Source organism: Hylobates moloch, unplaced genomic scaffold (assembly GCF_009828535.3).
Source record: "Hylobates moloch isolate HMO894 unplaced genomic scaffold, HMol_V3 SCAFFOLD_7, whole genome shotgun sequence".
NCBI lineage: Eukaryota > Metazoa > Chordata > Mammalia > Primates > Hylobatidae > Hylobates > Hylobates moloch.
In genome coordinates this window covers 9,188,567-9,206,075 of record NW_026652282.1, presented here as the reverse complement: position 1 = coordinate 9,206,075, position 17,509 = coordinate 9,188,567, and the positions used below count along the sequence as shown (strand labels likewise).

At 39.3% G+C, this 17,509-nt stretch overlaps 1 protein-coding gene across 3 annotated transcripts in view; it reads right to left on the bottom strand.

Annotated features, from left to right (window-relative positions):
* Positions 1 to 17,509, bottom strand: part of FRMPD4 (FERM and PDZ domain containing 4) — a 611,249-nt gene that overhangs the window by 232,988 nt on the left and 360,752 nt on the right. For all 3 annotated transcript variants that reach the window (XM_032756574.2, XM_058441280.1, XM_058441281.1), the window contains exon 2: positions 6,869 to 6,985. In XM_032756574.2, the coding sequence (XP_032612465.1) occupies positions 6,869 to 6,985 (117 nt within the window). The remainder of the gene's footprint in view (positions 1 to 6,868; positions 6,986 to 17,509) is intronic.

Below are 17,509 nucleotides of genomic sequence, written 5' to 3'. Positions count from 1 at the left end.
CTGGAGTGCAGTGGCGCAATCTCGGCTCACTGCAAGCTCCGCCTCCCAGGTTCACGCCATTCTCCTGCCTCAGCCTCTCCGAGTAGCTGGGACTACAGGTGCCCGCCACCATGCCCGGCTAATTTTTTGTATTTTTAGTAGAGATGGGGTTTCACCGTGGTCTCGATCTCCTGACCTCGTGATCCGCCCGCCTCGGCCTCCCAAAGTGCTGGGATTACAAGCGTGGGCCACCGCGCCCGGCCTCCTTCTTTCATGCTGGCGTGCAGACAATACTGAAAAGACACCAGCCACCAAGGTGATTCCATGTCCTCTTAAGCTCAGCCAATTTACTTGGCAGCAACACCCACACCCCCACGTGGCATTTGGCACAGGCCAGAATTTCTGCCTGTGCCCCAGCCTTAGGCGATAACATCAAAATTGCTCTCTGCAAGGGTTGGCTCAATCTAGAAAGAAGAGGTCCAGAGGCCACTCAAAAAAATCAAGGGTGGCAGGCAGCCCCAAGCTAGTATTTCAATTACAGGCTGTGATGGAAACCTGGTCCTCCAGGTGCTTCTCCTTTGCACAGGTTGGCCATCCCTGTGATACTGAATGGACTTTGTGACCCACCTCCTGTACATCCCTAGGGGCTATATACAGCACAGGAGAAGAAAGGCGACCCAGTGCACTAGCTAACCTGCTGTCCACAGCTTGGCCTGAGTGTGCATGCCCCAACTCTGTTGTAGTCAAGTGGCCCAAGGAACTTCAGATAATTACAATCCCTCCAGATACTCTGGCCTGCTGGACAAATAAGGAGAGCAACTCAGGGATTTGTCCTAGAGTGAAGGCCAGATTAAGTAAGCCAGCAAAGTTTCAAGAAGAAATGCACAGGGAAAATGAAACAGCCTCCGAAACAGGAGAAGTTTGCCTAGCACAGCTCTTTGTGCCATATGCCAAATTAGATCTGGAATGATAGAGTCATTTCAGAGCTTTTCTGTTAAAAGCCCTTCCATCAACTCTGCAAACTTACCTTCCAGCTGGGAGCAGTGATTATTAACTCAGCAGATAGGTGCTTTGTCAGATTCAAAAGAAAACAAATCTGCTCCAATGAAGGGAATAAACAGCCCCTAATGTTCAGCCTGGGAAGCTTTTGTATTGACAGGGCATAATTACCTTTCATTTCATGTAATGATACTATCATATTGACTTCATTCCCCCATTCCAAAATTACAATATACTTTCCTCCTCGTGACTGGATGCTTGGGATCCAGGAACTCATTGAACCAAATGACATTTGCTCTTGCCATGAGGCAAGTATTTGCTTTTTATGCAGAACCCATCATGTGTACTCAAAAGCAACATATTTTATTTAAGAATTGTTCATCAAAAACACCCACAAAAAATGAGGCAAACTGCCTGTTTTCTAACATATTGCTAGTTATTAACTCTTTGGATGCTTATAAACCTCACAGAATAACAGAGTAACCTATCACCAACAGATTTCTCTTATTTCCTTCATGGGCACAACTGTTAATTTCCACAAAGACCTGCAGCATTTTATTGGCAGAGACAAAAGATAACAACTTGTATAATCTCTCAGATCAATTTGTCCTTTGTTGGGTGTGTCTTTAAAACGTAGGCTTGATAAAGTAGGAAATTGGTGTCTGCTCCAAATATAAAAAATATCACAGGGGATGATGGGCACAACCACAATATCCACATCCCAACTTTACACCTTAACTCTTCTTGATATTTAAAAACAATTTTAGAGAAGAAAAAGTTTAAGGGAATTCACCACAGAGTAACAGATAAAGGGACTCCACAGAATAACAGTAAAAGTCTCATGAAATCTTGTAGTAAAAATCAAGAAAAAAATATCCAAAGAATAGCCCTAGAACTACCAAATAATATCTGAAGATAACCTATTAGACTGGGTAAATACTTTGGGGCTCACACAGAAGAATGAGGTAAGGCTTTTCTATTTCTAATTTCCATGATGACAGAATCCTATCATGTTGACTTGACTGTCTTCTGCTGTGGTTGATAAGAAAGGGTACACAAATTACTTGTATTTATTCAGATTATTATTTTCTATAGATAGATAAGCCAAAAATACATTCCACATTGACCATGGAATAGATTGGCAGATGGGAATGACTGAACTACTCCGAAGTTGAGCCAAGCCCATACTGGAGAACAAAGTGGAAGTTTCCACATCTCATTACTAATCTCCACTCTTCAGGATTCAGAGTTGAATTATTCTGCGTTAAGGAGATAGTAACTCAGTTTAATTGCCCACCGTGGGAATTGCTGGTAGAATAATAGAACAGCATGTCTTGTCCAATCCTCATACAGGGCTACTTTTTGTGTACACAGGATGAAGGTGGCCAGGAAGCCAGCAGGCCAACAAGAAAAAGCCTCTTAAATTTACAACTTGAAAAATCAGGCCATGTGTTTCGGAACTGACCCTCCAGTCTCCTTTCCAACCCCCATCTCTATCCCCAGACTCTAACTTGGCTCATCATAATAATCTATTTGGCCAGCTAGTATTTTAATATTTATTTTGCTCATGTTTAATTTTTTCCTGTAATTTACAAAACCAAAGTTCCAGATTTATGAATCATGGTACTTTTGCATTAACTCTCCCTACCTTCACAGTCAAACAAGCATATTTTTACCCAATTTAACTAAAAAATGGTGTTCCTCATTCTCTGACTTTTAAACATGTATTTTTAAAATACCTTATCTTGTGTTATCCAAACCAGAACACTCTGAGAGCAAAAGGAGGTGCTGTCTAATTACTTCAGAATGATACCCATAAACCAGGACTCTCCTGGGTGAATGTGATTGTATAGTCACTCATCTATAGTCTGTATCTGTATCTAGTCATCTATACCCGTATCCATATCTATAGCTCTATCATCTATACCTATAGTCTATATCCATCTATATATCTATACCCATCTGTATCTGTATTAATACGTCAATGTCTATATTCTCTATCATCTATATGTATATCCACATCTATATCTATTTCTATATCTGTATCTATGATTGGATCTATAATATATCTATATCCCTCTCCATCTGTGCCTACATCTAAAGTTATTATTAATTGATGCTGTTATTGCAACAATCACCTTAGAGTATCTCATTTTCTCTGTTTCTCTTCATTTCTCTTTCTCTTCATCTCTCCCTCTTCATCTCTCCCTCTTTTATCCATTTCTCATTGGGACACGCTCTCCCATGACTCTTTCCTTTTCCTTGTAGTTTCTTTCTTTCCTTCTGTCTTCCTCCCTTTCCCTGCTCTGCTCTCTCTTAACTGGTAATAATAAGGAACTGAGAAATTTTTAATTTGCATCTATCGTATTTCTTAAACAATGTTTTCTGTTCCTTAAAACTGCACTTCATATTTCTCCAAGAATATCAACAAAACTTGTTCTTTCTCATAGGCTGAGTCTCAGTTTTACCATCCGGAAAAATGGAGTTAATCATTTCTGTGTTCAAGCCAAATAAATGACATCATGTGTTGACAAGTGCTTTACAGCAGCAACCATAGCTGTTCATTAGAATTACCTGGGGAGCTCCTGAGACTCACTATTTCCAGGCTCAACCCCAGATCCAGGCATCAGGATTTTTTACTGATCCTCAGTCTATTCCAATGTGTGGCCAAGGTTGAGAACCATTAGTTTGCAGCCTATTTGGTATTGTAAAAACATGTATTAGCATGTGTTTATTGCACCCTTCATTTAACCCCGTGAATCAGTAACTCTATAGATAACAGGTTACCCAGCCCTACCCTAAATAATTGGGTATGGAAGAGGGAAGATGAAACTTGACCACATTTTGAACTCTCCTGGGCCATGTTCTGAAAGACTCATTATGTTAGAATTATCTCATTATTTAGTTGTTAGACTCTAACTTTGAACACATAAAAGCCAACTTCCTCCCATAGCTTTGTCTGTCACTTGGAATACTTGTACCTCCATCAAAAACAGTTGTCTGATGTGGGTTATTATTTACATCCTAAGACGAGATAAACAAAAAAGAAAACATCTAAATTTCTCTTCTAAAAAATATGCAAGAGAGTGAAAAATTCAATGCAAAGGTGCTAATTACTACCCATAGATTAATTTTCAAATTGTCCCTTTAACTTCTAAAACTAATGAGTACAGAAACATTCCACACTGCAAACCTGGGCTCCCGAGAACTCTGATAATTAGAGTACCTCTTTGTAATAAACATTACCTAGTAAGTTAAAAAAAAAAAAAAAAAGGAAAGAAAAAGAATGATTGTCATTATTTATAAAACTCATTAGTGATAAAGCACAAACACTTTCCGAAGAAATACTGTCGTTGACATCTTAAAACTTTCTCTGAGAGGACTGTAGAAACTTACTTTTCAAGTAAAATGAAACCGCATGGATTTGGAAAAATGACACTGGTGACTTTGGTTTTAAAACTTGCCATTTAGTAATCAGTGCAGGTTTCTCTGTTAAGCTGCTGATTTGCTCTTATGTTTTAACAGTGGGCATTAGGCCAGTGTAAATGTTAAACTGACACCCAGTCTGGCTCTTAATGTCAGTGATGCTAATGGTAATGCATGAAGGCAGAGCTAGCTGACGTTCCCAGAACCTCTAACCAGTTGGCCTCAGTTTGGGTTTCCACCTATTGATCGAATGACCTGGAATGTATGGGAACCCAAATCCAACCAGGGGAAAAGAAACATCTGTTTTAATCAGAGAAGTCTGATGTATACCTTCATAAACCCATAATCCATATCTTTTAAAAATTATATTTCTTCAGCTGAAAATTTTTATTGTTTTGAGTCAAAGCATCTAGGTCACCTTAACTGAGCCAACTGCACACAGTCATAGCCGTGTTACAAAATAGATGGTACAATATAATATTAAAAAAATACCGTCTTCCTAGCAGCCTAAGGGACTTGGACAAACGGTATGAAATTATGAATTCAAAATCTGGGGTTTGAGCCAAACTATTGGCCTTTCTTCTAATCTTTGAGGATTCTGGGAGGCTCTGCTCCCACTGCCATTTCTATGATAGTATCTCTGTGAGCGTATCCTTAGGAAAGCCTTGGAAAGCCAGGGGGCCACTTTCCAGTCATGTTCAAGGGCATCCTGGATCTTCCCGGGATGGACCCAGGAGTCAAGTACCTCAGAAACAAACTGTGCTCTGAAGGGGTGAGAGTCCTGTGCAGCAGCAATTCTAGGGAAGGAGAGAGATTTGGGCTTCAGACACTGAGAAACTGTCCACAACACTCACATGTGTTGTCCCTGTTGCTACTTTCCAACAATCCTCACTTGTATGTGGTGGTGGGCGGGGGTTGGTAAAAAAGATCAAATCCCTCAGAAACAATCTTGGCAGATATTTTTTATAAAAATGACCCCTCACCTCACGGTGATCCAGTGTTTGGCTAATCAGTCCATAATCAACTTGGTTGGAACAAATAATGTAGCATGTGGTTGTGAAATAATTTTTTTTTCTGGCCTCCAATCTCTGCTCTATTATAATCAGGATAGAACCAACCACGCTTCCTGATTTCAAATCTGTTTCATGAATTTCTTATAATTAAGGATATTTTGCTCAGGTTGGAGAAAAAGGGCAGTATGGACTCTTGCCATTTTGAGAAATATAAATGCTGTTTCCACAAAACTGCAAAAAAAAAAAAAAAAAAAAAGACCACTCTGCAGCCACTCCAAGAAACAGTTTGGTGGTTCCTCAAAAAGTGAAACACAGACTTTAATTTTGACCCGGCAATTCCATATGTTCCAGCAACTCCACGCCTAGGTATGTGTCCAGAAGAAGTGAAAGCAGGGACTCAAATCGATGCTTGTACACCAGTGTTCATAACAATACCAGTAACAATAGACAACAGGTGCAAACAACCCAAATGTCCATTAACAGATGAATGAAGAAACAAAATGTGGTCTATCCACACAAGGGAACATTAAAAGGAAAAATAAAAAAGGAAAAACTTCTGACACGTGCTACAGCATAGATGAGCCTGAAAATGTTATGCTAAGTGAAAGAAGTCAGAGACAAAAAGATAATATGTAATTTCACTTGTATGAGGTCCCTAGAGCAGATAAACTTAGAGAGACAGAAAGTAGAATAGATGTCACCAGGGGGTAAGGGGAGGGAGGAACTGGCAGTTATTGTTTAATGGGTACAAAGATTCTTTCGGGCATCATGAAAAAGTTCTGGAAATGGATTGTAGCGAATGGTTGCACAACATTGTGGATGTACTTAATGCCACTGAATTGTACACCTAAAACTGGTTAAAATGGTAAATTTCATGTTATCTTTCTCTCTTTTTCTCTCTCTCTCTATACCAAAATTAACAAAAAACCAGAGCACCACAAAAATCTAAAACCTAAGCCACTGTTAGCGTGAGAAATTTACAATAAAACAGATAATGTACATAATCCTTTTAGCTGATTTTTAAAAAATTACAGATAAGAAAGTAACATTCCTCTCTTGACCACTCCTAGAAAACCTTGTAAATGAAATTCTTGCATGTCCAACTTCGGTTGTTAGTGTCAGGCAATGAATACAACTTGGCCTAATATTTAACAGTGGAAACTTTTGCTCTGAGCCAGGCTTACCATGCTACACAGTGAATTGTCACTCGACGATGGTGCCTGTCCAAGAATGAAGCAACCCAACATCACAATATATAGAAATATAAATGTATAGAAATAAATATATAAATATATAGAAATACAAGCAGCTGGTTTCAGAGATCCAGCTGCTTTAGTAATGGCCTCTAAATGCCTATGAGTGGCTAATTTAAGTATGTTCATTCTCATAAACAAAGATAAAGAAGTCCATTGGCCGAGGATTCTATTGTTCATGCCATCTGTTTAACCTACTTGATGAAGTAGTCTCGCCCATCTCGATTTGCCGTCATCTCCCATCCATAGGGCGGCACCTGGCTCAAGCCCCAGGTTCCTGAGGGAGGCGGCCAGCCTGAAGACTTCGTCCTGTGGCTGGAAAAGAAAAAAAAAAAAAGCATCATTACACCTGACTCCTGAACATTCCTTCTGAGACAAACTGTGGAAGGAGAATGTGACTTGCTCCTCTTAGATTGGGCAAACCCCCAATTTACGTTGCAACAAAAATCGACACATTATCTTTTACAATTTCTAGTTTACAACTTCAATTCAGCAGCAAAATGAAAGGGCAGGTTCTGGAGAATTTTCTAGGTGCCTGCCTTTCCAAGATCAAGAAGAAAGAGGAAGTAACTCCACGTGACAAACAGCAGCAATGGGCAGCCTTGTAGTCACAGTCTGTAACCAGAGGCCTGAGCGCGGTTTCTGAAGCATCACTGAATCCTGGCTAAGCCTCCTCAGCCCAGGACCTGCAGAAATTCCTCCTTGCCCTCATGAATGCCCAAGACTTCCTCAGACCTTAACCATACTTCGGAAGGAAGTAAATGATGCTATTTTAGGATGGCTCAACCTCCCTCATCACTTGATCCTTTCACTTCAGATGAAGTTACTCACTGCATAGCCTGTAAAAGCCTTTGGGTGGTTCCAAATCCCAGGCTGGCACCACCAAAGCTGGTAGCAGGGAGCAGTGATGATGCTTTCAGGGGCTCACAGTCTCAGCTACCCGTGAGCCCTTTGCAAAGAGGAAACAGCACTCCCTGCAGTCAGATGACCGCAGAGCAGGCACCCTTCCCCCAGCCTGGTGCCTACCCAGGCTGGTGAGTGTGGCAGGGGCTAACACAGCTGGGCACTCTCGCACTAGGTGCACCCTGAACAACCTCATGTGGTGGCTCTTCTGCAGCAACATCCAAAGCAGAGGTCTCGGCCTTTCAGACTTGTAATTCCCCAGGATACTGGGCAACTCATCCCTCCCCAGCCCAGCCCTTCCAACACCTCTAAAGTGAAACAAGCCCATTTCCTGCATGTTTTCTGCAGATGAACTATTATGCATAATTTTAACCACCTCCATTCCTTTTCCTTAACTTCCTTTCCATTTTCCTACAGCCTTCATAAAGGATGTAGGAACGGTTTTTTTGTTGGAAAAAAAGTGTTCACAAATTTAATACTGGTCTGGTAAATGTAGAATGCCACCATAGGATTATTTGTGGCCCATTGACTACTAAAAGACATGGCAAGCATTTTGTTCCTTTTCTTTGCACAAAAGTCAGCAGTGGCAATTTTCTCTGGTGTTTTTTTTTTTTTTTAAATGTGCTGCTTCCCTGCAGTGAGAGAACACACGAATTTGCTACCCTGAGGTACTATTAAAACAAACACACACACACAAAACCAAAACAACCCACCAATTTCTCTACACTAGTAGAGAATGCATTTGAATGCTTTCTAAGGTGGTATCAAGAAAACAAGTACTTACAGGTATGAACACAGTCTATTCTATTAAAAATGTTTCCAAAAGCAATAGTACAGTTAGAAATGGCACAAAGAATATCCTTGTGAGTGAAAGGAGGCCTGTGTAGAGAATGCAACAATTTATTCTGGCTTACTCAATTATGTACGGTATCAGAAAGGTTATCTTCCCCAGAGGAGGCTAACTTATTAAAAACAAATAAACTGTCTTTCCTTTCCTTTCCTTTTCCTTTTCTTTCCATTCTTCTTCCCCTCCATGAAATCTTAATCACTAAAGGAAAGACACAGGCTTCCTAATATAATTTACATGTAAAATATAGCATTATAGTAACGAGTTGGAAGAAGCCTGAATTTTATTATAAACTACATTGTCCTGTACAGTATGTTCAGGAAGCAGCTAATAACCATTTAGCAAGATGTTTTCAAATAAAGCCTCTTGTCATAAAATACCAAATGAAGTGCCAATACTGGAAAACTCTACAAATGCAAATCAAGTGAATCTAGCTCAAGGAGCATCCCCTGATACAAAACAAATAATTGAATAAGATCAAACATGGCTACATGTCTGTTAAGGTGTTGACAAAAAAAAATACATGGATCTGAAAGGCCTTAGTATGATTTAGCAAATTAAAAGGGCAAGTGGGAAAAAAAAAAAAAAAACACCCTTTGTAAGTATTTATCTATAACAACCTTGAGAAAAGTTAACGACCCAGGTCATAATTGCAGAGGGATTTGGCTCCGGCTCCTATGCAGTGTGATGACTACAAGTCCAGCCCTGACAACGGCCAGTATGAGGATTTCAGGCAGTCATAATCCAAGGCTTTATGTACTTCCCAAATTGAGCTGAAAAGAAGCACCTGGCAGCACTTGTTAAATATACAGATTACCAGGTCCCAGAAATGATGATTATGATTCAGCAGGTCTGGATTAGAACAAGAAATCCATGAATAGGCGTGAATGCATTGAAACAAGTAATTCAGATGATTCTTGTCTTCAGGTAGGGTTGCCAGATTTAGCCACAAAGCAAAGCCAAACAAAAATATCCACTTAAATTGAATTTCAAATAAACAATGAATAATTTTTAGTATAAATGTTAGTATAATTTTATTGTAATATATAGGATATACTTATACCAAAAAGTAATGTTATTATTTATTGAAAATTTAAATTGAAGTAGGCATTCCGTATTTTTTAACTGGCAACCATGGGGTTTGGGAAATACTAGTTCTTGCTACCCCAAGCTTAGGCTGAGATCTGGTAGCATGGATACTACCTTGTGGTTTGTTAGAAATGCAGAATCTGCGTTTTCTTGAGATCCTCATAGAATTTATATACCCTGGAAAGTTTATGAGGCATCACCCAAATCAGTGGTTTCCAATGTGATGCCTTACTGCACGTTGGAATCCCCCGTCCAGGAACTTGTAAACTACGGATGCTTGGAACCAAAGCCAAGCCATTGAGTCTGAATATCTGGGGATAGGGCCTAGGCATTGGTATTTTATACGACCCAGGTCAGCCAAAGTGGCAACCCACTGCTCCAAGTAACTCTATTTTTATTATTATTATTATTATTATTATTATTATTATTTATTTTTAGCTGACGAGGTAGGAGAGGAAGGGTGTGGTGATCAGGAGCAGATATGCTGGAGCAGAGAGTTTGAGAAGCATAGTCCCAGGACCAGCAATAGCGGCATCACCTGGGAATTTGAGATGTAAATTTTGGGGCACCACCCAAGACCTACTGAATCCAAAACTCTGGGGTGATGGGGGTGACCCAGCAATCTGTGTTTAACAAGCTTCCACACAATGGTGATGCCCACTCACGTTTGAGAAACACTGGGTTAGAACCAGACTCTCTTCAATCCAGGCTCTGCCGTTTATTTTCCACGACCTTGAACAAGTTACTTCATCTCCCTAACCCCCTCAGTTCCAGTTACTCCTTGGTGAAATGATGACAATAGGACCCATTGGGAGAATATTAAGTGAATTTTGTAAAGCACTCAGTATGTGCTATAAAGTCTTTGCTAAATAACTATAATATAGGACTTTGGGTGGTTGTGCAAGTATAAATGGCTTTAATCCATCCTCAGAACAGAAAGACAGTGAGAGGCTCGGTCATCTATTCTTCTCCATTCTGGCAAGAGCAGGGCAAGAAGGGTCTTAACCAAGCAGTCACACCTTCCCAGAATGTCAGAAGGTGATGAGTTCAGCCATTCTCAAGGCAGAAGGAAACATCAGAAAGTTTTTTACCAGAAATCTCAGCTGTGTGATCCTGGGTGCACAGTGTCCATTTCCACCGGTCTCAGGCAAGGCCTTGAGAGTTCTTGCAATTCTCATGTCCTGTGACTTCTATCTGAGAGCATGGCTGTGTGAACCACTTTCAAACACTTAGCTCAGCCTTAAAAATAGCGACCTACATTGGCAGGGCTATTTAAGTCACTTCAGAAACTCCCAGCGACTGACTGAACTGGTTTGTAACTTTGTGCTTTACCCATCTATTGTTTGCAACAGATTGAAACCTTCCTGGACAAAAAATATCTTCATACTTGATAGGAAATGAGAGCAGCTATGAATGGTACAGACAAAGTTGTGGAACTATTTGTGTTGCAACCATTAGTGGAAGCAACCCATGGTTTCTTCCTGCGTTCGTGCCTCTAAGTCCTGGACAAAATCTTGATGGCCAGCTCGCCCTAGGAGAAGGCAGGCTTTCAGGAGCCACCTGAAGGCCTCTTTGGTATTTGAGTTTCCTTAGAAACATGGCAGTATCAGAAAAAGGGATGCCGTAGGGGGAGAAGGAATGTCAGGTCAGGTTCCAAAGTCCTGAGTCAGATTCAAATTCTGCCACTTACTAGATTTGTGACCCTGTGCAATTTAAACTCTCTGTACCTTCTTTTCATCACCTGTAAAGTAGAATTATTCTAACTCACTGTTTTTCATTTGGGGCGATTTTACCCCCAAGGGACACTTAGCAATATCTGGAGATTTTTGGTGGTCACAACTGAGGGGAGGAGGAGACTAGGCATATTGCTAAACATCCTACAATACACAGGACAGCCCCTCAAAAGATAGAACTATCTGGCCAAAATGGCAATAGAGCCAAGACGAAAAAACCGTGCTTAGCTCATAGGACTGTTACAAGAAGATAATGTAATTAATGCACTATTCTTAGTATAGTACCTGGTATATAGCAGGTTCTCAATGAACTTTAGTTGAATAAAACATAAAACCAAGCATTCTCAAGGTTTCTGCTTAGAGTCTAATAGTGATAAATACAACATATCTTTATATCAGAGGGAAAGAGTTCAAATCCCAGGTTTGCCACTTAACAGGTTGGCTTTTCTGGGTTTTAGTTTTATATGTAAGATGGAAATAATAACAACTAGCTCACAGTGATGTTATGCAGATAAATGAGATACATAAAGCCCTAAAGTACAATGCTTGACTCATTTAGAATAGTCTCATCAAATGGTACATTGTGTTGTAAGCAGCAATGGTCATACTAATAAGAGTAGCAGGCAGCATTTCTAAGGATATAACTGCTTAGGATACTCACAGGCCTGCCTCAGCACGCAACAGGCGCCTGCATTATTATTTCCCTTTCAAAGATGAAGAAACTGAGACACAGAAAGAGTGTATAACTAGCCTAATAGGGACAGCAATCTACTGAGCCCTGAGACTTTCTACTCCAAACTCCATATTACTTACACCATGCCACAAATAAGTGTGATAACAACTTATCATCTTTCTTATGTCATCTGGTCATATTTTGGACAGGTAGCTAGGATTAAGCTGCATCCTTTGAGACTTGGTGTTGAGGAATGCATTATCTTCATTTCAGATATGGGAAAACCAAAGCTAAAGCTCTATGCATTCAGTCATTCATCGGTGACATTGCATGATACTATACAGGTCTAACAAAATAAAACACGATCCAGAATTTTATCATTCTTATCTCTTTGGACTCACAAAGATTATTTTCAGACTAACCCAAGGTTATATAGCATTCTCATTTAGCTTGCTGTAAATGGTGGTTGGATTATAGAACCCCAAACCCTACAGATACCTCAAGGTATCCTAAGATAGTATTTTACATTTGTAAGCAGATGGTATTCAAGGTATGTTTCGGATTGACATGCAGTGTGGGTTAAGGTAAGGAAGTGGAGAGGTGTGAGGAAAATGAATGATAATAGATGGTTCTAGATGAATTTAACAAGCTCCAAGTTTTGAAGACAGCCATGTTTCTTTTGTGCCCAGCTTGATATGTCCCACTGGGGTTAGTAGAGGTTCCCTGGCATGACCCTCAGGGAGAAACTGTCCTGTACAGTTTCTTGCCCCCATGAATCAGTAAGGAACCGGCTGACCAGGTCTTTTCATTTCATTTATTCGTGCTGTAGACACACAGATAGGTCCTGAATTAGGCTGCTTTCTCTTCTCCCTCAGAACATAACTTTCTCCATTAAATCAAGCTTCAGTACAGTAGTCAAAGTATTTTGATCTCATACAACAGGTAACAGCTTTTCATTCTACTGTTCGTTATTAGCAGGTTTTGGCACAGGTACATGTGAGGAAAGCTACATTAATAGCCTGAAAATAACTTCAAAGCCCCACAGATAGAAGTAAAAATCATCCTACCAACTATTTTTAAGATGTCACTTTTGTTATGACAAGGAGGACAGGAAAATATAGTAAAGGGGGAAAAGCACACAGTTAAAAACTACTTTAAATATTAATGCCAAGCCTCATGAAAGCAGATACTCAAAAATATATTCATTATGAAATCATTTTAATCAAGAAGAAATGTATTATTAATCAAGAGTTTCACTATGGTAAAAGACATTTGACTGTATATTTTAACAACCAAATTGAAATACTTTTCTGATTATTTTCATCTGATTCATTACATGATTTACCAACCCACACAATAAAATCAATTATGTAGTTATACATCTATGAGTTTCAGCACAAGCCTCTCATAGCTTGTTGAGTTAGTTATGTTTCTTAATTAGGTATCAGGGAGAATTATTAAGATAATTAAATCTGGGTTAACTGGTCTTCTTCCAAAAGTTTCTACATACAAAGTTCAGCCTTACTTTGTGAACAATCCAGTGACAGAATGCAGATGTCCTCAGGGTCTGAGGCCATGTATCTATAGAGTCCCCAGACGTCACATGCAGGGGTTGCCATTAAAGTTAGATGCAGCCCTGCCTCGAATTGGACATTTGAATTTTGTACTGTGCATTTGCATCTCTTAGTCACTGAATTCTCCAACTCTGTAAATGTGGAAGGACAATCATAAGGACAATATAATTAGCATGATATTGTTGAGGAGATAGCATAGTAGAATGGCTAAGATTCATTGCTCAGGGAGGCATTACAGAGCTAAATGTGGGAACCGTCAACAGGTCAAGTCTTGAGCTCCTTCTGCTAGAATGCTGTTGTACCTGTTCATGAGTTTGTAGCTGTTATTATACTTCCCAAGCATATGATGCCAGGTGGTAGGCTGGGCACTCACCCTTGGGGGGATGGACAATGTCCTTACCTTTCTATCAGTATTACTCAGACTAGTGCCAGGCACATGATAGATGTTCAAATGGGAATTGAATTAATAACTGAATCCAAGCTACATGATGATACTGGCACAGGATGTTAGGATTAAAATTGTAGTTCTCTGCCTTTGAGTGGGTAAGAATACATGTGTGTTGAAATGCCATTTGTTGAATAACTGCTGTCAGGCACTGTTCTAGGCACTTTCACAGATTCTTTCTTTTTAATCCTTAGAACAGCTAAACAAGAGGGGTGGTTTGCTACTACGTCAGCTCATCCAATAACGGAATAGCATTCAGACATTAAGCCAAAGTTGTAGATGAAGACCAACTGCCATAGGATGTAGTTAAATGAACAAAGTTGGTTACAAAAAGCGTGTGCACCACGTGATCCACCTTGTAAAAAAAAAAAATCTATGTGCATAGGCAAAGAAAAACAGTCTGGAAGAATGGGTACACTGTGGTTAAATCTGGGTTGTGAGATTAAGGCGGTTTTTTAAATTCTTGCATATTTAAATTTTGTGTATTTTATATTGTGTATTTAAATTTTGTGTATTTCCTATAGTGAATATATATTACTTTCATACTTAGGATTTTATTTTAAACAAATGAAACTAGAAAACCGTTATGATTTCACATGGATTCTTGGTGGAATCACTGGAGAAATTGTAGAGAGGAAGTACTGAAGGTGTGAAAACATACAGTGCTGGTGTGGCTCTAGGAAAACACATTGCCATATATTGCCCGGAGTGCATTTTGGCAATTCAGCTAAATTTAGCAACCTCTATCCAAACTGAAAGTGAGCATACACTTTGTCCTAAGTGTTCATCAGTATAAAACATGGCACAACCACACAAAGGAATACTATGCAGCCGTAAAAAGAAGGAATGAGGAAATTGTTTATGTACTGATTTGGGAAGACTCTGAAGATACATTAAAATAAAAAAAATCAATATGCAGAAATATGTACAACCTGCTACTACTTGTGTAAAATCAGGGAAGAATAAAGCAGAAAAAAAGGCCAAACCATGGAGTCTAGATTCAGACAGAGCTGCATTTGAACACTGATGCCACCTCATAGCCTCTGTGTGAGCTTAACCAGGTTCCTTATCCTTGTCCAAACATCAGCTTTCTCCTCTGAAAACTAGGACTAATACCAACCATCCTGTTGAATTGTTGTAAGGACTGTATGACATAGGTGATCAAAAGCTGCTATCATTATTACTTGCACACATTCTTTAATGCATATAACAAATATTGATTGAGTGCCTAGTTTGTACCACACGCTGTTCTAGGTGCTTGGAATGCATCAGTGAACAGAATAGACAAAACCAGAGTTATTGACATGTAAAATAAACACCAGTGATCACCTAACTTAGACTTTTTTCTTCTAGCCTAGCATCTACAATGGTTTGAGTGTGTCCCCCAAAGTTCACGTGTTGGAAACTTGATCCCCAATGCAGTGGTATTGGGAGGTGGTGGGACCTTTAAGAGGTGTTTAAGTCATGAGGGCTCCACCCTCACGAATGAATTAATGCTGTTATTGTGGGAATGGTTTGTTATAAAAGGGGGAGTTTGGCCCCAGAACTATGAGAGGTAAATTTTGCAAGTTTCCATGGTCAGTCTCGTACTGGATATAGCAACCCTATAGTATACAGTTCTGCTGTGCGGGATAGAATGTAGTCTGAGAGCTCTATTTCTCTTTTTCAAGCATCCAGTGCCCTCATGACATTACATTTGCTCATTCACTCATTCAAAACGTTTCATTGAGGACTCTTGTATCAGTCCTTTTGTTAGGACTAGAGCTGTGACAAGCAGGTAGGGTGCTTGCTTTCCTGGACACTTATGGGACTTATAACATTGTTGAGGAAGGCAGGCATCATGGCTCACCCAACCTGGATGTTGTCCTGGCTCTGGGTTGTCCCCTGAATCCTGAGTTTTAATTGAAACTTCTCAGTTAGGAGTTCATGCTGGGAAATTCAGGAGAGAGGGAAATCTTCCTTACATTCCTCAAATTATCCCACACAGACAACAATTTAACCCATACCAATCATTAAATGCTTTTTCCTGCTTTATTTAGGACCCAGTCTGTTGCCTTTAGCGGTAATATGGAACCTGTATATTGCTCTCAGGACCCACCAAAAGCATCATGTCATAGAACTTGACAGTGATTACAGAGTTAATGAAACACAGCATTGTTGAATCTGCCAAATGGCCTAATCTAATTTTCAAATGTGTTGTTAAAACACTTTTGCAAACACTCATCATTTTAAGAGATAACATTCATCTTCACATTTCACTTATTTATGGATGACTCATAACCTAATACTGCTACTCACCAAGCTTAGCCAAATCCAACTGGCTTCCCTTGAACATGTATACGAAATATTCAAACATTTTCTGATTTAGCTATTCATTGTGAAGATTATATTCTCACTGTTGGGGACATGCACATGTATTTTAATTATTTTTGAATTTTATGGGTTAACATATACTTATCTAGACTGTAGTTTACTTAATCTTCTTGACTTTGCCTAAAAACTTAGAATCCTAAAAGTCTATCTATTTAATAGTTATCTCCCATTCCATTAAGTTCTTAAATTTTTTCTGAGTAAGAAAACCAAAATATTTCCTAAAAACTATTCTGAGGAGGCTAAGTTCTAAGTCTGCCATTGATAGTAGGGATCAGCAAATTTATGTAAAGATAGTAAATATTTTCAGATTCATGAGTCATAAGCTCTTTGTACCAACTATTCAACTCCACCATTGTATCAAAAGTAGCCATAGACAATATGGAAACTAATGGACATGGCTGTGTTCCAACAAAACTTCATTTACCAAAACAAATCCACATGTGGCCTTCGAGCCATAGTTTGCTGACCTCTGATTTATAGTGTCACCTTGAGAAAGTCATTTATTTTTCTGCCCTTCTATTTTCTTATTTTTAGAATGAAGGGGCTAGACTACATGATTTCAGAAGTCCCTTCAAGCTCCAAAATGTTCACCTTGGTTGACTAACCAGGTTGCTTTCTCAAAGGCCATAATCTTCAAGAGGACTGGAAGAGACTCTGATACACAAATTGTGCAAAACTTTTTTTTCACTGAAGTAACAGTTCACCACTCGGGGAAAATGAAAAAAAAAATTCTATTTTCCATAGCACTTGACCCAAAGATAGAATATTATAGTTCAACCCGTCACATACCTGCATATTTATGGGGAGTTTTAAATCTCTGAACCATTGATCTTGTCTTGTAAATAGGGCCACTATTTGGATGAATGGTATTTCAAATATGCAATATGCTGGCAGTCCAAAACAATAATGGAAAAACTCACTCTAGTGGCTGCTTTCCAAAATTCAAATCAAGATTCTTTGGGGGCTTGTGAAAACAGCATCACAAGCTGGTATTTAAAGGTTTTCAAATGCGATGTTTTAAGATAGCTTTACTATCAAGTGGTATTATGTCTAATAATGTCTACCATTGTTTTAGCCTTACTCACATTTTTTTAAAATTATTGTTATACTTTAGGTTTTAGGGTACATGTGCACAATGTGCAGGTTTGTTACATATGTATCCATGTGCCATGTTGATTTCCTGCACCCATTAACTCGTCATT